Source organism: Podarcis erhardii (genome assembly GCF_964252035.2).
Source record: "Podarcis erhardii genome assembly, chromosome: 17".
Lineage (NCBI taxonomy): Eukaryota > Metazoa > Chordata > Lepidosauria > Squamata > Lacertidae > Podarcis > Podarcis erhardii.
Window position 1 is genome coordinate 27386007 of NC_138515.1, and position 23238 is coordinate 27409244.

General features: G+C 44.4%; 1 protein-coding gene across 4 annotated transcripts in view; it reads right to left on the reverse strand.

Annotated features, from left to right (window-relative positions):
- Positions 1-23238, reverse strand: part of LOC309332108 (ephrin type-B receptor 5) — a 163021-nt gene that overhangs the window by 36771 nt on the left and 103012 nt on the right. For all 4 annotated transcript variants that reach the window (XM_081844905.1, XM_081844906.1, XM_081844903.1 and 1 more), the window contains 2 exons: positions 10106-10261; positions 7186-7524 (listed from right to left, as the gene is read on the reverse strand). In XM_081844905.1, coding sequence (XP_081701031.1) covers positions 7186-7524; positions 10106-10261 — 495 coding nt within the window. The remainder of the gene's footprint in view (positions 1-7185; positions 7525-10105; positions 10262-23238) is intronic.

Consider the following 23238-nt stretch of genomic DNA (forward strand, 5'->3'; position numbering starts at 1 on the left):
AGACGAAAAAACCGCAAGACGAAGAGACTCGCGGAACGGATTAATTTTGTCTTGCAAGGCACCACTGTACATGGGAAGTAATAGTACTGTTCTATTCTGCCTTGGTCGGACCACACCTGGAATACTGTATCCGGTTCTGGGTCCTACAGTTTAAGAAGAATATGACAAGCTGGAACGTGTGCAGATGATGAAGGGTCTGGAATCCAAGCCTTATAAGCAATAGTTGAGTGAGTTGGATATGTTTAGCCTGGAAAAGAGGAGACCGAGAGGAGATAGCCATCTTCAAATATCTAAAGAGTTGCCATATGGAAGATGGAACACTGGAGGCTAGGATTTGAACCAATGGATTCAAGTTACAAGAAAGCCGATTCTGACTAAACATCAGAAAGAACTTTCCGGAAGTAAGAGCTGTTTGACAGTGGAACAAAGTCCCTCAGAAGGTGATAGCCTCTCCTTCATTGGAGGTTTTTAAGCAATGGTTGAATGGTCACCTGTCATGTTGAGATCCCTGCATTGCAGGGGGTTCTACAATTCTATGACTCCACAGAATATGGCCTGACACATGGGCTTCTGAGATCTTTAGAACTTGAAGGAGCACTTCTGCAGACTGCAGTGATCTACTGGGTTTATAAGGGAGGGAGGGAGAGTGACAGACAGAAGATACACACACAAAACTGGGGGTGGGGTTTGAGAACCAAATTAATCAAGGTGTTGGAGAACCTTCCCTATAGAAAAAGGCTAGAACATTTGGGGCATTTTCATTTAGAAAACAAGGGAACTAGGGCAGGGCATGACAGAGCCCTATACCATAGTTAACAGTGCAGAGAAAAAAAATACAAAGATAGTTTTTCTCCATCTCTCATAATCCTAGAACTTGGGACCCCCAAAAGGTGTGAGATGGCCAAACAACAGTACTTTCACACAACAAAATAGCTAGCTCGTGGAATTCACAGAGCCAGTATGGTGTAGTGGTTAAGAGCGGTAGTCTCGTAATGTAGGGAACCGGGTTCGTGTCTCCGCTCCTCCACATGCAGCTGCTGGGTGACCTTGGGCCAGTCACACTTCTTTGAAGTCTCTCAGCCCCACTCACCCCACAGAGTGTTTGTTGTGGGGGAGGAAGGGAAAGGAGAATGTTAGCCGCTTTGAGACTCCTTAAAGGGAGTGAAAGGCGGGATATCAAATCCAAACTCTTCTTCTTCTTCAATATATATAACAGCAACCATTTAGATGCTTTAAAAACTACACAAACAGAGGGGCCTATCAATGTCCATTATCCATTGTACATAAATCAAACCTCCATGTTCAGAAGCAGCAAGCATGCCTCTAAATACCAGATGTTGAGGACAAGTAACAGGGGAGGTCTCTTCGCCCTCTGCTGCGATTGTAAGCCTGCCAGACTACATGGCCCTTTGGTGTGATGCAGCAGGACTCGCCTTGTGTCCTTACGACTGACACAGCCATTCATTCAGAAAGGGTTTCCTCTTCCTGTCTCCCCCCGCCTCGTTCCCCATCTCCTTTATCCCGCCTTTCTCTGAGCCCAGGCAAGTCTTCCCAAATGTATGTGTAATCGGGGAGAAAAAAATCTAAGCTAAAATGAAAAGTTGCCAAGGGGGACAAATAGATAGAGGCGGGGGTGAGGCGGGGCCACGTGACGGAGCAACAGAGGCCTAGTTAGCGTGAGCTGTCACTACGAATCGAGGTCAGCTCATCTCAAGCTCACTCCTAATGATCTTGGGGAAGAGGACGAGGGGGGAGGGCGGGAAACAGCAGACAAAGGAGGACCTGACCACAATAGCTGCCCAATAGGTACCACTACTCTGATGGGGAGGCTTTCAGCACTCCTGGTCTCCCAAGACCCCTTTGCTGCATGAGAGTGATTTGCTTCTCTTGTACGGCTGAAGGGACCTGAGGAAGCCTCCCTGAGGATCTTTGTTTTTCCACAATTTGAAAGAGACACAAGGAATCCAATTATGGCTCTGCTGCTGGCAGGACATGGAGCCCCAGCCCAGCCCAAACCAGCCTGGCTGCTCCTTTTCTCCAGAAACAAGACCGGAAATGGGATTACTAGAGGCGAGCAAGAGCAGCAAGACATGTCAGGGCAGAGAGGGCTTGAATTTGGAACGCCATGGCTGGGGTCTAGCCTAGTGAACAAGTCTCATGAGTTCTCTTTAGGGAAATGAGAGGGGCAGCATCAGCCTCTGGGTTGGCCTCCATGCTGGGAATTTGGACTTCTTCCCAGATTTGGTTAATAGAGCAGAACCTGTTTCATTACAGGCACATGCACCTAACTCCATCCCCATCTCAAGGTGTACCTCCACTTTCAGACTCCTGACTGAGGGGACCCACCTTGGAATGGCGAATGTGAACTCCAGGATGGGTTCCTGGTTTGGCCACCCACAGCTCTAGTCCTGTGTGCTCTACTGTTTTTTCCACTCCAATAATACTCATTTACCTTGTGATAGACTTATGATTTATTAAAGTTTATCATAATTTCTTATCAGTAAGTTAGCATTAGGATTTATTGCTCACAAAGCACAAGGGGCTCAGCCTCTGGGAATGTTGCATTACAATCTGTTTTGCATTTCTTTTTAATACTGCCGCCTCCCACCTTGGCCCCCTTTGCAAAACAGATGCAAGGGCCAAACGGTGGTTAAAACCTGAACTATGCTATGGTATCCTGAACATCCACACCAAGGTTATCTCAGTATTCAAGGCAGGTATCACATTCCAGGTTTTTGCGCATATGCTCTTGGAGAATGGGTTCAGAAGTTGAGCTTGGCTGAAACTTGAAATGCAGAATGGTGCCTTTCAGTGCTTTCAGCTAACGAGTGAAATCAGAGCTGTGATTGACAAGTGAGTTGCTTGGATACCAGGAATCCCTGCCTCTTCATCCCCTGCACATTTGTTAAGTTACTTTCTGCAGAATCTACTGTTAAAGAATCCCCTCACTGCTGGAGTAGGAGGAGGAGGAGGAGGAGGAGGAGGAGGAGGAAGAGGAAGAAGAAGAAGAGAAGAAGAGCAGCAGCAGCAGCAGCAAACTGAATATTTTGCAAAGAGGCTTAAGCATCTCCACTAAGGACCAGACACTCATAAATAATGTAATGGATAATTAACTTACAGTTCAACTGTATGAATGTCTACTCAGAAGTAATATTTTTTATGTTCAATGGGCCTTAACCCAAGGTAAGTGGGTACAGGATTGCAGTCTGGGATTTCTTGTGGGAAAGGGGCGGAAAAGTTCATGATAACAGGGTCTGTTGTGCACACCAACCTGGGAGTAAGCTCACTTGATTATAATTGGGATGTGTGCATCTAAACACACAATAATCGGTCCATGTTAAGATCGGTTGAAGCCTTGGAGGTGTACTATTTTCTCTTTTTTTAGGGGACGGGACAAAACATGCATAATTTTGGTTCAAAGAGGCAAAATTTTATGCCACAAAGTACAAATGTGATGCCTGTAAGTAAAAAAGCACTGTCGTCTTTTTCAGCCATTTTATATATCTCCTTCTGTATGTTCACAACAGCAATGTGAGGCATGCTCATCTGAGATTTGGACCAAAGCAGGAGGTGACCAAAACCACAAATATGGGGCAGGCAGATATTAAACAGAGCAAGCCTTTTGTAGCATGGAACTATGGGGAAAATTTCACCTGCTGATATTCTGTCTGTTGGACACCTTATAACTTGTGTGTGACACTTGATTTATTTTTGAGAGCGCCACACCCGCACCTACAACAGTGGATACAAATTTGCACGTGACATAAACTGTTTGCAAATTGTATGCAAAATTATTTCTTCTCTGGTAAGTGCAACAGAAAGCACTTAGGCTAGGCACAGTGCACCAGGCTCAGAAAATCTTGTTGGTACCCCTGGCTAGATGGACGAACGATCCGACCCAGAATAATATAAGGCCGCTTCCAAGTTCCTTAAAAAAATGCAGATTTGGTCATTTCATACAAGAATTTGCAAATACATTTCATGTAGGGGTTCTGTTCCTGGCCCCCATCTGTGTCAGTTGAATGTCCCTGTTCTGCCTTCTTCCAGGTCCAAAAGGACCCGCACGTTGGTGATGATGTGTCAACTGGATGTGTCTAAAAATGGTTGCCACCTAACCTTGAATTCCACAAGTATCCCACAATATTTATCTTTAGAGAGCCAGCCTCCAAACCTTGATGAGAAAGTCTCCACCTCACCAACTGAATTTCTTTTATCTATACAGGTGACACCTAAAATGCAGCTTTACCGCTTCCAATGCTTCACCCACCACTGAAATTCAGCAACAACTTGGCTCCCTGACATTTTGATAAAGGTTTCCGGCATTGCGCAGACCTAGAGACTGCATGCGTTTCTGCGGTTCAGACTAGCGATTCACATAGTTTTTACCTTTTGTCAACCTCTCATATGCTTTCCCTTCGGAGACAGACAGGCTGGTGCATCGTTGCAACGTTCGTTTTAAAAGGCCGTGAAATATGGGCTGCCAAGGACAGAAGCTGATGGGAAGTGAAAAGGTGCGCGGAAAGGAAGAGACAAGACAAAAGGCAGCTGGGAGAAGGAAGAGAGCAAGTGTGACACAGAAAAGGTAAACGAGGAAGTTGAAAGGGAAGAGGAACTGAAAGGTAGCAGAGGGTCAGGCAAAACAACAGCGGTGAGCAGGAGATGGAGGGGACCACCTGACACATCCTCTTCTAATAATGTTTCTTCCTTGCAGGATTTTCTTCCTAGGAATGTGCAAAACCTGCCCTGTTGTTTTCGTAGATATTTATACCTTCCTGAATCCAGGCACAGAATGTTTGCCAGTCAGCTGCTACAGCAGGGGTGCAATTGTTCTGGGGTTTTGTTTGTTTGTTGTAAAATGGATCCCAACCACAGTAATGGACTACTTGTATAATCATATCCAAAATAGGCTTAAAGGGGCATTACAGTCCCCATTCAAAACTGCCGATGGAATTACAATGCCTGTCCTTGCTTTATACTGTAGCCACAGTCCAGTAACACAATTTCACATACTTTGCATGCTTTAAAGGCCCATTGTTTGATATACTCATGACCGAATAGCAAAATGCGGAGACTTTATTGTTTTCTTCATGCTGGTGATGGTATATAAAACTCTAAAGAACGTGGGACCTGGTTACCTGTGAGAAGAAATAGCTCATCTTCTGTATCAAGACTGGCTTGCTTGGTGTAAAGGTAAAGAGACCCCTGACCATTAGGTCCAGTCGTGGCCGACTCTGGGGTTGCGGCGCTCATCTCGCTTTATTGGCTGAGGGAGTCGGTGTACAGCTTCCGGGTCATGTGGCCAGCATGACTAAGCCACTTCTGGTGAACCAGAGCAGCGCACGGAAACGCCGTTTACCTTCCCACTGGAGTGGTACCTATTTATCTACTTGCACTTTGACATGCTTCCAAACTGCTAGGTTGGCAGGAGAAGAAGTTTGGGCCTATGATATGCACAGTGAGTGCAGAGCAAATCTTCTCTATTTATAGTGATGGTCAAGTGTTGGTAACAATTGTCAATAAATAGTCAAATTTACTGTAGAGTCACTAAAAGTGTGTACGGTGGCTTGCATCTCAAGACTTACTCATGCATATCTGACATGCAAAAACACAGACAACCGTATCACGTAGACCAGAATCTCTGCTTACACCACACGTGCAACTGATTTCTCTGTGCAACAGACTGCATTAATGTCAGCTGCTGTTGTGGTTCCAACAAAAATGTTCCTAACATTCATCCACGAAAGCAAAAATGCTTATTTTATTTTTGCTCTGGAAATGGGAGATCACAGAGATTTGCGGCATCCCTACATTTCCCTACAATGTGCTTTAGAACTGCGCCATTATATGAGGTGTAGGAAATATATACCGTATTTTTCGCTCTATAAGATGCACCAGACCACAAGACGCACCTAGTTTTTGGAGGAGGAAAACAAGAAAAAAACCATTCTGAATCTCAGAAGCCAGAACAGCAAGAGGGATCTCTGCGCATTGAAAGCAGCAATCCCTCTTGCTGTTCCGGCTTCTGGGATAGCTGCGCAGCCTGCATTCACTCCATAAGACGCACACACATTTCCTCTTACTTTTTAGGAGGGAAAAAGTGAGTCTTATAGAGCAGAAAATACTGTATGCTGTTTGGAGACAGCCACAGAATCCAAGAAACTGCTCTTCATTTTTGCATCAGGCCTGATGCTCAGAGGTCCCCCTGCCAAAGCCTCACAGTGAAACACCTGCTCCTCTGACCCATGTGGCTGTTGACATACCCAACTCCTGTGGTCCTCCAGACGAAGGGCTCATCCACAAAAATATTTCTTGCCCTGCACTTTCAAGGCACATGGCTGCACTTTCTCAGTTTCACATCTGAGCACCTTGTTGTTCTTGTTCTTGTTCTGCTTTCCCCTCAAACCCCCACTTTTCAATGCTGAACTGGAACAAACGGCAATTTGGGTTTCCTGCAGAATGCTGTTTGCTCTGATTCAGAATAAAGGAGCGAGTTTTCATGGAGGAAGCACTGGGGCATCCCCCCCACCAAAAAAAAAAAAAAAAAAACCCTGCAAGAGACTGAGTTATGAATCTGAAAGCCCCCAGTTCGAATCTTACCTCTTCCATGAATTTATACTCTTAGGCAACCCACCCTGTTCTTACTTAGCCTCAGCCTCCCGCATCTATTGTGTGGAGGATAATACCATATTGGCCTGAATATAAGCCTCACTTCCCCCCCCCCCCCAAATTCCAACCGTGAAAAGTTAAAATGCTGCTTGAATTCGCAACCTTACAAAAATTGGCTTTTATGATATCGCTACTGAAACAGACATACGGTAAAACGGAACAGGTGTGAGTGACTGTGGCTTATATCTGGATATTGTCTTTTTCTCTCCCCCCCCCCCCCATGAATTTTAAGGGTGCAGCTAATATTTGGGTATGGCTTATATTCGGGCCAATACGGTAACATTGACTTATCTTATGGAGGTGTTGTAAGAATTAGAGCTAGATAATGTATGGAAAGTCCTTTATGAATATTAAGTATGATGGTGATACTTTAGGGTGGTGTGAGACTCTAAAGAGCAAATACTGGCAATACACTTTGGTGTTTGAGTCATTGCTTGAACAGAAATGCCAAACAAGACCAGGAAGACAAAACAGAGGTGGCAAAGCAAAGAATGGGGCTCCCCCAAAAGCACTCCTCACCTGACTGGCTGGTGCTAACATTGATGGCGGCGAATTGTGGAGCATCTGGGCTGAGCTCCGTCACGAGGTTGACTGCCTGGATCTCAAAGGTGTACTGCACGCGGGTCAGGAGGTTGGAGACTTGCACCCGACTCTCTGTCAGCCCCACCTGGCGTGGCTCAAACTGGACGCTGTCCCCGCAACGAACACAAGGCCCCGGGGAGCCTGTCGGGCACACCTTGCAGATGACATTGAAGAAAACATCCTTTCGGCCACCCAAGTCCCTTGGGAGGCGCCAGGTCAGGAGGACGTTGGATCCAATGATCTCATAGCTGAGGTCACGAGGGGCAGATGGGGTGCCTGCAAGGAACGCAGAGAGTGAGACCCTGAGAACTGAGGAGAAACTCTCCCCCCATAAAATGATGCAAAAAGGCAGCTGCAGTGTTTCAGAGGGTTCACAATGCACTTCAAGAAATAAAGGGGAAAGTCTTTACACTTCTTAATACTACAGTGGAACCTTGGTTGTCGAACGCTTTGGAAGTTGAACGTTTCGGCTTTCGAAAGCCAACGACCTGGAAGTGAACACTTCTGTTTTCGAAGGCAACTCGGAAGTCGAACGGCTTCCGAGGCGCGTTTCTCCATTTTTTCAATGGATTTTGCCAACTGGCAATTTCACTTTGGTTGTCGAACATTTCAGAAGTTGAACGGTCTTCCGGAATGGATTATGTTTGACAACCGAGGTTCCACTGTAATTGCTTAGGACAAAATTTTATGGTGCGTCTAACCAAAGCAGACTCTCCAAGTGTGAGGATATTATTATTATTATTTATTATTTTGTGGAGGGGGGTGTGCTAAAAAATTGTGGGCCCTGGCCAGCAGCCTCCTGGGCAACTTCTGCTGCTAATGATAAGCCTCTTCCCCTCAAAACTGCCTTTCCCCTTTTAGCTAACTACAAATGCAGCAGTGGACCGTTTCAGACCAATACTACAACTATTCCTACAGAGAGATATGGGTGAAGACACACCTTTTATTTCCACCAGAGCAGGAAAGGAAGGCTGGGGAATAGGGCTATGCTATACCGGTATTGAAATAACATTGTGATAAGTGTTTCAACAAGGCAATATACCGGTGAACAAAAGGCGGAGATTTGACAAGTTCCCAGGGGGTAGCTCAGCTGAACCAATACTTTACAGATAATTTGCAGATAATTTGCTGATAATTTGCAGGCACCTTGTCGCTAGCTTTGTTGGCTCTCTCCCTCCTTCCTCCTAACCGATAAGAAATAACAATAAGCCCTCACAAACCCTTTCAGCTTCACCAGTATCTTTCCACTTAGAGCTCAGCTAATTTTGCAGAGCCTGCTAACAATCCAGGAGGAAACTCCCCCCCCCCCCATGGCTAATAATCAAAGAGGCAAGGTAAACAAAACAAAGTAAACAAAGAACTGGAAGGCACTTCTTTCTTCCCTCATACTCACCTCCACCAGTGGGAAAAAGGGGGGGGGGTATTTTTATTTTCTGGTGGTCTTTATGTTGTTGGTTCCCCCTAAATAGCTTTCCTCCATATTAAAAAGGGTTAATTTTTTTTTATTTAAAGGAGTATCTTTTTGCTTGCTTGCCCTCCCTCCCTCTGATAAAAAGGGAAAGATTGGTAGGATGAGGGCTTTTGGGGGGGCGCTTCTGGGGGGGTGGAGGGGAGAAGATTTAGCTTGCTGTCTTATGCTGAAATGGGAGGTTGGGCACTATGTGAGAATGATGGGAGGGTGTTTTTCGGTAAGCAGTGCAAGCAAATGCATGTCTACTCACAAGCAAGCCTTATTGAATTCAATGAGGCTTACTCCCAGGAAAGTAGAAGTTTAGTTGAACTCAGTGGGACTTATGCATGCACAGGTTGTACTTAGGCCTCTGAGTGAGGAAGCAGATGCAAATTGACTAGTAAATCACTTCTTGAACTACTGAAAGTGGTTGAAAATATATTAAGCATTTTATATGGAAGTTTATTTAATATTTTTATTAAATCTACTCCTCCATTACATTTTAAGGCCCTTCACCACCGCGGGGAAGCCCTCTGCCACCACAGGTATATATTGTGATATATCGATATAATGCCATGTTTAGCTAGTGATATATTGTGATGTTGAAAACCAGATATCGCCCAGCCCCACTGGGGAACATGGGTGACACTGATGGAGGAAGCTAAGAGCATTTTCCAACAGCGATGCCCAACCAGCTACTCTCCTTGGTGGCCTTTCATGGGTGGGTCAGCGGGTGGGGCAATGGAGAGAGATGACTTCCTAGAAATAGCCCTGGAATCAGATGAAATTAAGCAGGGGGCTGCATCTAGCATTTAGGCCGAAGGGTAGTAGCCACAATAATGAAACGAAGCGAAATCTCCATGTAGAGAAGCAGCATATTCTTCTGGTTATTCAGAAGGAAAGGCTGTTTCCAATATAGCCTGAGTATCAGTTGCAATACGTTCTGCCACGGACAGGCACCATGGCATTCAAAATGAAAAATCCTTCATGGATGATTCTGTGTCTCAAACACTGCCAGATACCTCCCTAAAAGAAGGCAGATAAACAGCAGTGTGGGGAGGGGCGAATCCCAGCAGCTTTCGGATAAGGAATCAGCTACTGTTCTCGGTCACACACAACTGCATCTTCTGTAAAAACCTTTCCCATGTCTGTGAAGCAGTGAGTGAGTCCCAAAGGATGTCCATTGAAATATAGCCCTGAATAGAATTGGACAGGAGCAAGGAAGGACTTGAGGCCATGGACAGATGGGAAAGGGGCACAGAGGAGCTAAGGGGAATAAAGCCAGAACAGACCAAATTTGGGGCCAGGACAGAGGGATAATGCCCAGGAGCTAAAAGGAGGATTGCAGGAAGCAGGGGCCAATGGAAAGAAGGTTTAAAGCAAACCCACTTGCTCCCAGGTACTTACTGGTACAGGGGGTGTCGGAGGTGTCTGAAGACGAACGGTAGTATCGGGTCAGGCAAGCACATTCACTGGAGCCTGGTGTGGAAGAATAGCTGTGGGCAGGGCAGGAACTGCACAGAGCATCTCCCACCGATGCTTTGAAGGTGCCGACAGTGCAGGCTAAAGATTAAAAAAAGAGGGAGAAAAGGGGATTAAGCTATTAAACCTAAGCAGGTCAACTACCATCCTTCTGTTTCCCAGCCTATCAGCAAACAAAATTCACCTTACCAATGGATTGGTCACAGGGAGCCCAACTGAACCTCCAGCCTGTCAGTGTTCAACTGGTAGGTCACAGTTAATATATAAAGTCAAGGAAGCTATCAGAGGGAAGGAGACTTCCTTCCAAAAATGGAAACCTTGTCGAAGTGAGGCAAACAAGGAAGAACAGAAATGCTGCTGAATAAATGCACGTAGACAATAAGGGATGCCTTAATATTTATCTTAATATTACTTATCGGTACTTAATATTATCATCTGTGCGGAGTGTACACCTGGGCTTCCAGTCCTTCACCATATATCCCTATTATAGGTAAAGGTAAAGGTACCCCTGACCATACGGTCCAGTCGTGACTGACTCTGGGGTTGCGACGCTCATCTCGCTTTATCGGCTGAGGGAGCCGGCATACAGCATGACTAAGCCGCTTCTGGCGAACCAGAGCAGCGCATGGAAACACCGTTTACCTTCCCGCCGGAGCGGTACCTATTTATCTACTTGCACTGGCGTGCTTTTGAACTGCTAGGTTGGCAGGAGCAGGGACCGAGCAACGGGAGCTCACCCCGTCACGGGGATTCGAACTGCCAACCTTCCGACTGGCAAGCCCAAGACTCAGTGGTTTAACCCACAGCGCCACCTGTGTCCCTTTATCCCTATTATATTTGGTATTAAAATGTCTACATGGCCTCCTGACACGGCTGGCCTGCATATGACTTGAAGTCTGAAGTTCCTAGTTAGTTTTCTCTGTCGGAAAAAGTGGAAGCTGGAGTTTTTGTCAAACACACAATATCCTATTGTCTGCATAACCAAAGTTTGCTTTAACAGAGGATACAGTTTGAGAAAGAGAGACTCTCCTGGCTGCTCTTGCAAAGCTGATTGTGATGACGTTTTTTAAAAGAGCTTTCTTTCCTTAGGTCAAGGACTGAGCTAAGGTGCATTTGGAGAGAAGCAATGTGAAGCTAGGAAATTGCCGTAAAACTAGTTTTCCAGCTAGTTTTGAAACACTTTCACTACATCGTCCTATTAAAATGTAAAGATACCCATCAGCAGAATGTATTGTTCAGGCTTTTTGCTGAAGAACACATCTCCTCTTTATTTGAAAGCTAGTCTCCTCTGAGTTTATTGTTTGTTCCCAGCAAGCTCATGTAGGTAATTTTAATATGTAACCTGAAAGCTGACTCATGTCTTCCAAACCAGGATATATATTATCTAAGCATTCCATGCCAGAAACACGGGGAGCTGTGCACTGTATTTCTCAGCAATGTAGCCCATAAGGCAAACACAGCTTTAACTAATCACCAGAAGTCTCTACCTGTATGCTTGCTTGTGCATATGTCTTTCCGTAAGTAGGGACACTGTTGCAAGTTCAGCAACCTGAAACAACCTGCACCAGGGTTTCCCAAACGCCAGCTGTTGTTGGACTACAACTCTCATCATCCCTAGCTAACAGGATCAGTGGTCAAGGATGATGGGAAATAGAGTCCAACTACAGCTGGAGACCCAAGTTTGGGAAACCCAGCCCTACACTGAGAGAGCATCCCATTCCTTTCTGACAATAAGTATCCCATGGCACACTTATAATCCATCCACATCTGCATATGCTGTGTACATGCAGGATTGAACATCACCACATCCTAAAATAAGTAAGATGCAGGAAAAGATTATGCAATGTTAAATATTTATCTAATGTGCAATAAATTCTCCCTCTAATAGTTGTGCCTTCCAAAGTAAGTCCACAATCCTTACTTCTGCGTTCATTCTTCTGGTTTCTGGGAACAAGGTTCAAGCTGAATTTCTACCAATTTCCTCAGGTGTAAGTCCTACTGACTGTGATCAGATGAGGTTAGTGCCTGTAAGACTGCACAGCCTAGAACTTAGATTTTGTGGGGCAGATTTCCCTTCATCACTTTATGATGTTGCTTTTTTGTTCTTAAAAAAAAATTAATTAGTTTTTGCTAAATGCAATGTTTTAGGGTGAAAGGAAACCAAATCTAGCCATTCCTGAAAATCACCAATGGGACCAACATTCTGAAGTCCCCAGAATTCAAAAATATCAGCGGTAAATACATTAATTGTGCTGTCAGAAGCTGTCATTGGTTTTGCTCAAGGGGATTCGGAATATGCATCGGAGTTCAGAATCTCAGGGTGATTTACAGGCAGAAAAAAGGTTTTAACTTTGCAAGGTATCTTCAATATCTCACACTTTTAAGATGGGGTTAATTTCCCTCTTGCCAAAACAAAGCCAGTTTTGCAAAAAGATCAAGCTTTCATCTTTTTTTTTTTCTTAACTGCTGCATACGTTTTCTTTTTTTCATAATGGGAACATGATTGAGGAGAAGGAGAAAAGACTGGAAGAACAGGAACGCAAAGGAAAACATTTTTCTAGAGTCAGCAGCTAGCAATGCTTCACAAATGCTGTGCCCTATTAAGATGGCAATTTATAGCACAACCAAACAGCTGCCTCCCATGCGCCCAGATGGCACATCATGGAAGAGTCCCAGGACAATGATGTATAATTTTCTCCAGAAGAGCATCACACACACACACACACACACACACACAGGCAGTGTTTACATGTCACACTAAAACATGGCTTAGCACACATGTTAGCAACCCATGGCCCAACTGGGTGCCCACCACCAATTAAATTCTCTGCCTGAGGGGAAGCACAATTGTGATTGGAGTCACACCAGTGCAGTTTCCTCCCCATGGAAATCATGTTTCTCTCAGCCCACCAAACAGCTGGGAGGAAGGCATGTGGAGAGTAATACTCAAACAGCTGTTTTGAAGGCTGTGATGGGGAGGGATGGGCGTTGAGAGATGACTCTCCCTTGTCCCTTCCTCCCCATTACAATGGAGTCTGTGTGTGTAGGAGTGTGTGCTAGGGATAGGAGAAAAAGTCTGTTCAGTACACATTTCAAGGTTTGCTTATCAAATTTGCAATTTTCAAAACAATATGTGAAGTGAAGCACAGCTAGCCTTCAAAGTTCAATTTTCTCTGAATTTTGCAATGCAGTTCTCCAGCTAGGTAATGTGTAGAAAAATGCATATGCTTCTCTAAAGTGTGCATATATACTGAAACAATGCATTGTATTAGGGAATATTGCTTTGGGGAAATGTGTATATTAGACAAAACTGCATCCCAAACTTTTTTTTATTAGGAGACTTTCATACTAAAATACTGATAAATTTTCATGCCCACTTTAAACAACAATTTTGCTTTGTAAATTGGAAATGTGAAGAACTGAATATAAGATTGGCAATATGGTAATATTAGAGAAACCAAATTTACTCACCCTGGCATGTGTGTGTTATTGGCTCTGCCCATAGCTGGATTTGGCCACTGGCATGAGTTGCTTCCCACCAACACATGTGGTTCTCCGTGGCAAAAAGGACATCTGGTTTAGCAGATATGCATGTGCAGGAACAAGCTACAATAAGCCTCAGGCACTCCTCTGGTCAGGGGAATTTTGGAAGTGTTTGGTTTGTGTTTGGTTACCCATGATTTTTTGGATTGTCTACAGCAACAAACTGTCACTCACACTAACTATGATTAATTTCAGTTGAGTCAACTCCAAGACGTGGCTTCTAAGGATGGCTTTGTGAAATTAGTCATAGTTAGCGTTAGCTAACTATGGCTAGCGTTTTCGGAACACGGGTGGCGCTGTGGGTAAAACCTCAGTGCCTAGGACTTGCTGATCGTAAGGTTGGCGGTTCGAATCCCCGCGGCGGGGTGAGCTCCCGTCGTTCGGTCCCAGCTCCTGCCCACCTAGCAGTTTGAAAGTACCCCTAAGTGCAAGTAGATAAATAGGTACTGCTTTATAGCGGGAAGGTAAACGGCGTTTCCGTGTGCTGCGCTGGTGCTGGCTCGCCAGCTGCAGCTTCGTCACACTGGCCACGTGACCCGGAAGTGTCTTCAAACGGCGCCGGCTCCCGGCCTCTTGAGCGAGATGAGCGCGCAACCCTAGAGTCGGACACGACTGGCCCGTACGGGCAGGGGTACCTTTACCTTTAGCGTTAGACACAATATTAGGGCCAGAAGAAATAGCAAATTGCAAACTATAGGTGGTAGATGAAGAATGTCAGATAGTTGGGGACTTTCAACTGCTATTAAACTATTAAGTTGAATTGTCAATGAGTAGGATCTGGTTTTTGGGAGCAGAAAGGGTGTTACAGTTATAGACTGCTGTTGTCACAGAATGTGTCAACTCATGCAATGGACTGTTTTATCAGTTTAATTATGTTTTGAGTGGTGTTTTGCTGTACTATGGTTGCAAAGCTAACCCCATTTACCCAAGAGTAAGAACATTGGATTCTACAGGACTTACTTTTGAATAGACATTGTTAGGATTCAGCTGTGAGGCTTCTTAAGCCTAAACATGTTTACTTGGGAGTAAACCCCACAGGACACAATAGGACTTGCTTCTGAGTAAACATGCCTAGGATTACATAGTAAATATTGCAGCCTTGATAAAACAGATTTAGGTGGTGGTGGTGGTGGTGGTGAACACTTGGAATGTTAAAATCCAGTAGACCAAGACTAAACAAACAGTACAATAAGGCCAACCTTAATTACCTCTTCATAGACATGAAAGTCAACAAACATTTCTAGAAGGTGGGACAGAATCAGCCACGGGGTTAGGCCTCTCTGGGGAGTGTCAATCACTCAAGGGGAGGGGGCACATGATTTGCTTCCACAAGCTCTCAAACTTTGGAAACTTATAAATATCTAAAGGCATCTGGGAGGGAAGCATATTTTTCTCCCTGTGTTCTTAGGAAGTTCTTCCTAAGATGGAAATTTCATATAGCCATAGCGTAAAGTTCCAAAGCTGAGCAATCATGACAGAAAAGGTCCATGTTTCCATGATTAAAGGGGCCTTTTCTACAGATCTTGGCATGAGGAGAGAAGTAAGGGAGCAAGTGCTCCTTCAGTGATCACTAATTGATGGCCTTTTGACCTTAGATTCTTAGTGACCATTTTTACTGATGTCACCTCACTAAAGAGACAGGAAAGTAGGAAACAACTGTACTAGATTCAGCAATACCCTACCTGTGTCACTTGGCAGTGGGACATACAAATGTCTCCCTCCCTTTTCATACCATATGCCAAGCGTGAAGAACCTGTGGTCCTCCATATGTTATTGGACTCCAGGTCCCATCAGCCCCAGCCAACATGAGCAGTGGTCATGATTAATGGGTGTTAGAGGTCAACAACATGTGGAATATGACAGAACATGTGTGGTTCCTCATTCCTGATATATCTGATAATGGATCCTCCACAACTTTTCTAAGGTTGGGGTCAGATTCATGTTATTTCAGTGAGTTGATGGTGGCATGAAACTGACATCGTTGCCCATGGCGGGGGCTCTCATCATCTTTGTGCCCATTGTTTGCATGTTAAGTAGTGCTTCAAAAGCCCATAATACCTATTTCATTAGAGACAACAAGAATAGATACTCAATGAGAATGAAAGCTCTACGAAACCTTCTTCAACTTTTGGATAGAACTGTCATCTGTCTCTGGTCTCCACAACCACATCTGGTATGAAAAGTTGGGATTTTTAGGTCCTCTTGATGCTTGAGAATTTGATGTGAGCTGATCTTCCATTTCTGGACTTATAATGCTGATCAATTTCAGTGGCAATCCTAACTCCATTTACCTGAGAGTAAGCACCATCAAATTCAACAGGACTTGTGAGGAGACATGGTTAGGATTGTGCGGTTATGTTTTTCACATTTCCCAGATCTTCCAATTAAGTTTCAATAGCAAACAAAAGAATGGAAACACCTGAAAGCAGCATTAGACTGGAAACTGACTAATTTGCCGATCTGTAGTTACTCTCCAAAGCCAATTGATCCAAATATGGTGCCTATTACTGGCCTGCCCACTGGAAGCAGCTGAAGTGAAAATCCTCCTTAATTGGGCCATTAGCGGCTGAATGAAATTTGTTAATATTAATCCAAATTTTAAAAATGTTATTTCAATAGTGGCATACTGAATGAGGTCAGGAATAAACCATGCAGCAGCAACAGAGCAATATATTTATTAGAACTAACCAACTCACAAGCTGTATTTTGAGTTTCACAGAAGCTAGCTAATTTGCTGCTTTTAATTGTTTCTTATAAAAGCATTATGCTACTGGAGGTTGGGAGGTCTTTAGAATTCTACGCAAGGGCTGCCCATAAAAGGGCAGCTCTGCTGGGAAAAGTGACCCTATGAATCAGGCCTCTCCAATTTAGTGTTTTGAAGTACAACTCTCACCAGCACCAACCTGCATGGCCAATGATCAAGGATGAGGTCAAAACATCTAGAGGGCACCTGGTTAGGGAAGGCTGCTAAAATAAGTACTCAGTAAGTGCTATTCATTCTTGCCGATTCCAGTTTTGTTTCACACACTTTTTCCCCACCCATTAGTGCTAGACTGGAATTATATAATTGTCTGGATTCAGGAAGCAAGTCAATCTACTGGTCAAAATTTAAGTGAACCATTTGTTACTTGGCAACCTGGAGACTCCACCTGTACGTTTAAATTCACCACAGCTTTCTCCCATTTATTTCCCCCCTGGTCCTTATATCCACACATTTCACATTTCACCTGCTGAAGCCAGCAGGGCTCTCTGTGAGTAGGGGCAAAGACAGGCCTTGGAACTCTGGCTAATGACAAATGGACAGCTGTAAGGGGGAATTTTGAGGTGACAACTCCATTTGACAGTTTGTACTGTAGACTTTCCCAGCAGACATAATCAGAGAAGTTGCCCCCTTCTCCATACACATTTTATGTGAATGTGTGCTTCTGGCTCTCCCATGATTCGCCCATGAAAATGGCAGGAGAGAACTTTATGCCAGGATACTGCCCCAAATTACATCCGACTATTTTACAGGTTAACAGGGTTGCAAACAGATTTTTTTTCTGAAAACAACTAAACCAGGAATGAGCACTGAAGTTCCACTAGACTTCCAGAAGTGACATTTATGCCATGCAGAAGATCACATAAAATACAAAAAATTATCAGTAAGGGAACATCAAGAAAACTGGAAAGTGAACATTAAACATCAACATCATCATTTAGGATTCCCTGAATCCTTTGACTGTTTGAATTTAAATTTGCAATGTAAAACTTAATAAAAATGATTTGACAAAAAAGAAAACTGGAAAGTGCTGTCAGAATGTAGCCCAAATCAGATTTCTCTCCCACACACATATGTGTTTCAGACCCCGACCCTATTAATGAAGGGGAGACCTGCACTCCAAAAAAACCCCCCACAAACTCCCTGAGAGCCATTAAGGTATTTTGTGAAGTCATTTGACTCTCATCATGCAACGCTCCAGACAATACCATAGTGAGAGAGACCACTTTGAAAGATCCAAGATGGCCCAACTCTGATCAATATTGTTCTCAAAACAAACTACCAGCCATACGTGCATTTGCATATTATAAACATATTCCAAAAGTGAGATGTAACATTAAAATGTGAGATCTCTATTTATTGCAACCTGAGAACACTTTTGATAGGAATGTGAGGCACCAGATAAAATTGTGAGCAGATTGCCAGTTGGCCACCCCTGATTTAAATAATATGTAGGCTTGATTCTACATTGATTTGACAACCATGAAGAAGAAGAAAACCCTTTGGCAACTATGCCAATACTTCCAAGTAGGGTTCTAGGTAGTTGCAAGCCCTAAAAACCAGTATTGCCCAAACTTGGGTCTCCAGCTGTTTTTGGACTACAACTCCCATCATCCCTAGCTAGCAAGATCAGTGATCAGTTAAACCGATGAGAGCACAAGAGGCAACCTATATCTGAGGATATAGGTACACATCTATTTTAGTAAGCTCAGAATGGCTGAAGAAGTACTGTGCTGGTGCATCCTTCCTGAAGCTCAGAAAACAGGCCGTGATGGTATGGAAGGAGGTGGTAGAGGCAGCAATGATGTTGCATGTGATAATGCAAAATGGCAAGGAAAGAGCAGCTGCCTTTCCCTCTAGGCACTCCTAAACAGATGAAGAACGGTGCTTGAGATGAAAGCATGGCTCTGCTCTCCATACGCCACCCCATGTGACGTTTGCAGGAGAGTAATCACCTCTGTGGACAAAAATCTAAACACACACACACACACACACACACACACACACACACACACACAAACTGCATCCACCAGAACTTAATATTCATGCCTGGGCTTGTTTTTGTTGCAGCCGTGATTCCCCTTCAAGGACTTACAAGTGGGCAGAGTACAGTTCCCACCCAGCTCCTGGCATAGCAAGCCAGACAAAGGATTGCTGTATAGAATTCAACTTCTACCCTCAGGTCCTCCCGCCGCCCATAGTCTTGCAGACAAATAAATGAGCAGACTATCTTTCATCCTCAGTGCATCGTCTGAGACTTCTCTTCGCCTGCCTACATCATGCAAGAAACTCTCTCTTGTCTAGAGGAGCCGCCCACCTCTCCTGCCTCCCGACATTCCACAGGTAAAGGATCTGTATGATGCTGTCTCCTAAGGGAAGAGGAACTAGCCTCCTCCTCTCTTCCAGGGGAAGACATCCACATCTAGGCTTGCCACCTGGAGATCATTTGCATTTAAACATACAAGGGGAGGCAGCTGAGGCTCCTTCTGCCTGTTTGGGAGCTGCGGCTGCTTCACCCCACGCAGCATCACCAAATTTAAAAGCTTGAGCTTTGAGCATCGCTCCTGGAGGCAAGTGGGCAAAATGAATCCATACAGCCTTTCCGTATGTATCTGTGGGCCACAACTTGCCAAAGCTAAATGGGGGGGGGGGCTCAACAGAATTTTCACTGCACCCCAAAGCTGCAGGGGGGAAAACATACATTATTCAAACATGCACAAGTGTGCTTAACTGGCATGGTCGTTGCAGGTCTCAGAATCCAGTTTTTCCAGGCCCATAATTAGGACTACCTTCGACTTTTCTACCTGTGGTTCAAAGGTCTGTTTCCTAACCCTTCCCAGTTAAGGCTCCGGCTGACCTTTAAACACCACCAGCCTTTCAATGACCAGATTAGAATGGCTTTGCTCTGTGTTGGTATAAACAGGTTTTACAAGTTTTTACCTTGCATTTTCTTCCCATTGTCCTGAGTACACCGGCCAGGAGGCAGCTAACAAATGCTTAAACTGATAATAAATGAAAAATAGCACTTGTTTTATATCACTTTAATTAAGGCTGGTGTGCATGCGGCGGTGTTTTCAAGTTGCAGGCCCAAAGACTTTCTGCTCTGAATGGCGCTACACATGAGAAAGACCTGCATCAATGTTCCCCACTTGGGGTGCTTGGCTGACGGAAGTAACTCTGCCCTCCAGCCTGGCTTGTTTTTCTTCTTTCCTCCAATTTTCAGATGCAGTTCTCAACATCTAATGAAGACTAGTGGGAATGAGGGAAAGTAGGGCAAATTCATATGCCTGCTAGCTCTAAGTATGGTTATGTTTGGAAGGGAGTGGGAGAATCTAGTAGGAACAGCTTAGAGTAGGCAGAAGGAGGTGGGAGAATGAGAAGGGCTCTGGATAGCAACAAGGGGAAGACCCAGTTGTAAGAAACACAGGGATGCCTCCAAAAATGGCAGCCCCATCTGAAGTTCACCCTCCTCTCTAATCCAGTGCACAGAACAATTTATCTGGCATTCAACTTAAGTACTTCTCCACCCACATCAGTAAATGACAGCCAATAAGGAGGACTGGGGCAGGGGATAGAGAAATAAATAGCAGATGGATGGAGCAAGCTTGTTTTCTGCTTCTCGGGAAGGTAGGACCCAAACCAGTGGCTGCAAGGGAGGAGATTCTGACTGAACATCAGGAGGAACTTTCTGATGGTAAAAGCTGTTTGAAAGTGGAATGGACTCCCTTGGAAAGTGGTGGACTCTCCTTCCTGGGAGGTTTTTAATGGCCATCTGTCATGGATGCTTTAGCTGAGATTTCTGCATTAAAGGAGGTTGGATTTTATGACCCTCAAGGTCCCTTCCAACTCTACAAGCTTATGATTCTATAATTATTTGAGTATACAAGTAATTCTCATAGTAGAAAAAGGAAAGAAGGAAGTGAGCACATACGAAGTGCCTGTTGGATCAAGTCAATCAATGGCTCATCTCATTCAGCATCCTTAGTGTGACCAACCAGATGCCTGGGGAAACATGGAACTGCTGTTTACAGTGGCAGCCCTGGGTTGATTATGATGTCCAGTTTTGCCCAGAGGAAACAGAAAGAGTGCATGTCCTCAGTGTATCAAGGGACTGGAGGCTACCTCAGTCATTATTCGAACTGCAAACTTTAGGCAATTAATTAACTAGATTAATTAAGACACTTTTGATAAATAAAAAAGTTGCTCCCAGTTCATTTGTTTTTAGTAAAAGTCTACATAAAGCCTTTAATACAAAGTCTGCTAGAAATATACACAACTGACAACCTCTGATAGGTTTACGCTCCACATTCTCTATCATGGGGAGACTGTGTGATAAGCTGGCATCTTCAATGACAGATCAACAAAAAATGAAAGTAGTATGCTCTTTTTTTCAGAGTGATTAATTTTTTTTAAAAAAAATGTAACCTTTATGCAGATCTAATTGATTAAAACATACAATTAATCAGTTAAGGTTTTTAATTGAGTGACAGCCATAGAAAATACATGTATAGCATTTGGAAAAACAAGGATTTTCTCTCTGTGTCTTCAAGTCCATGCCTCAGCGCAAACTTGTGTATATCTGTTTGTATATAATCTTTTCTTATTGCCTATCACTCAAGGTTGTTTGAGGGGAGGCGGTTCATAGTTACCTTTGGCTAACTATGGGTTGTATCTAACAAAGTCACTGCATGAGTGGATTGACTTCTGCTAGCACAATGGAATTTCATCTCCCTTGACTCCCTCTGTGCCCTCCTAAATTTCTCTGGGTGTCCCCTCACCCCTTTGGGGCACAGCGAGGAGAGGAGAGAGAGGAAGTTCCATTGTGGAAGCTGTTACACTCATGCAATTATTAATTTAATGTTGCTCAGTATATGCAGCAGTTCCTCAACTCATCATGGAAGAATCCTCCCTCTCAGTTAATTGGGCCTTTGTAATTCTCGTCTCTTTCTCTCCTACACAGAAATATTCCCAAATGCAGAGCTTCAAAGGAAAGCTGTAGGGCAACATTAAGAATACAGGAGCGTGAGGCAGAAAATGCTGACTCGTGGGACAAATCTAGTGCTGGGTTTTCTGGAGCAGGCCCACAAAACGAGTGGGGTGAAAATGGGTGCTAAGAGTGGAGAATTTGTGTGGCCAGAAGAATATCTCAGCCAAGCCAGACTCCTACCCCATATGTTCTGAGGCATCCACCACAGGTATCAACATTTTTCACCAGCCCTCCACATCACCATAAGTCTTTGAATAGGCACATAAAGTGGGATGTAGCACTCCCAGGAATGCTAGGAAACTGCCATGCATGCTCCAGGGCATCTGGTGTGACTGTGGATTTGGTGAAAACACCAAACCAAACCAAGCCTCAGAGGATACCACCCCCCAAAAAAACTCTGGTACAGCCAACAGTCCATGAAAACACTGAACCTTAGCTGATTTTTCTGTTGTCAAACAGGTCTGAAATAATCAGGATTCTCCAGGGATTTCCCCCAGCTGCATTTACCCCACCCCCCCAAAAAAGAAAGAAATCCATTGGGTGGAAACCCATATTTCTGTTGCTCCTGCTAGCTAGATAAGAAGCAAAATAGCAAAATAAAATCATAGTGCATGTAAAGCCGATTTGCAGAGATTAAATGTGTTACACAGATGTTCAAGCCTCCTCCACCTTCCTAATGAAAAGATAATTGGAGAGAAATCACCGTGACCTAAAATTTCGAGCAACTTACGTTTTCATCTCCTACCTCGGTCAAAGAAGGCCAGATTGACAGCACCGGAGGCAGAAGGTCTCAGCATGTCCACAGAGGCCGTGGACCAAAAGGAAAGAAATACAGCTGCCCTGAAATACCCCTTACCTCACAGAACCAACCCTTTGGGCCTAAACATTTAAGGGACAACACCAGAGGGCGGAAAAGAAAGAGGGAGCTGACACTTAAATATTGCACCCATGCTGAAAATTGCTGGCACAACCCTGTGTTTAAAAATGCATTCTCTACACTGGGTCCCTACAGCTTTCTGGGCATAATTCAAAAATGATAACTGTGGTTTTTAAAGAGCTTAATCTCTATGTGCTGCAAAAGCCCTTCTCCCCTGCACTCCTTCAGGCTGCTTCAGACAGAAGCCTAACTTATTTCAGCCACATGCCAAGCACATGCCACAAAGGAAGTCACTGCAACAATCCTCAGTGGTTGCCCTTAACTGAAGGTCTCCCTTCTCTCAGCCCAGAATCACTGTGTGCCATTTCATTTGGGAAATGAAGGGAATCTGTTATTTCTTTATTTAAAATGCAAGTTACTAGCCCCTATGACCAGGTGTGGGAAATCTTTGGCCCTCCAGATGTTGCTGAACTACAACCCCATCACCCCTAGCTATTGTCCATGCTTGCCGGGGCTGGTGGGAGTTGTAGCTGGAAGGCCAAAAGTGCCCCACACTTGCCTTATGGAAACAAGGAAATGCTGAAGTTCTGTGGGCAATGCCAGGTGGGATCTCTGAAGTTGCTAAGCAAAATATCCCGTAGTCAAAGGGTGGGGGCACAGGGGAGGGCCATTTCTTTCTTGCCCAGCTTGTGAACTTCCAAATCCATCTGGATGTCTCTCGCTGGAAACAGAACGGTGGACAAGATGGACCTGGGTCTGATCCATCAAGACATGTTTTTGAGCTCTTAGTACAGCAAAACAGATGCCTCGCTGTAGCACTGACCACTGGAAAAGCACAAAGCTAGGCAGAAATACAAGCTGAGCCCTTGCAAAGTTGAGGCTGGAGCTGC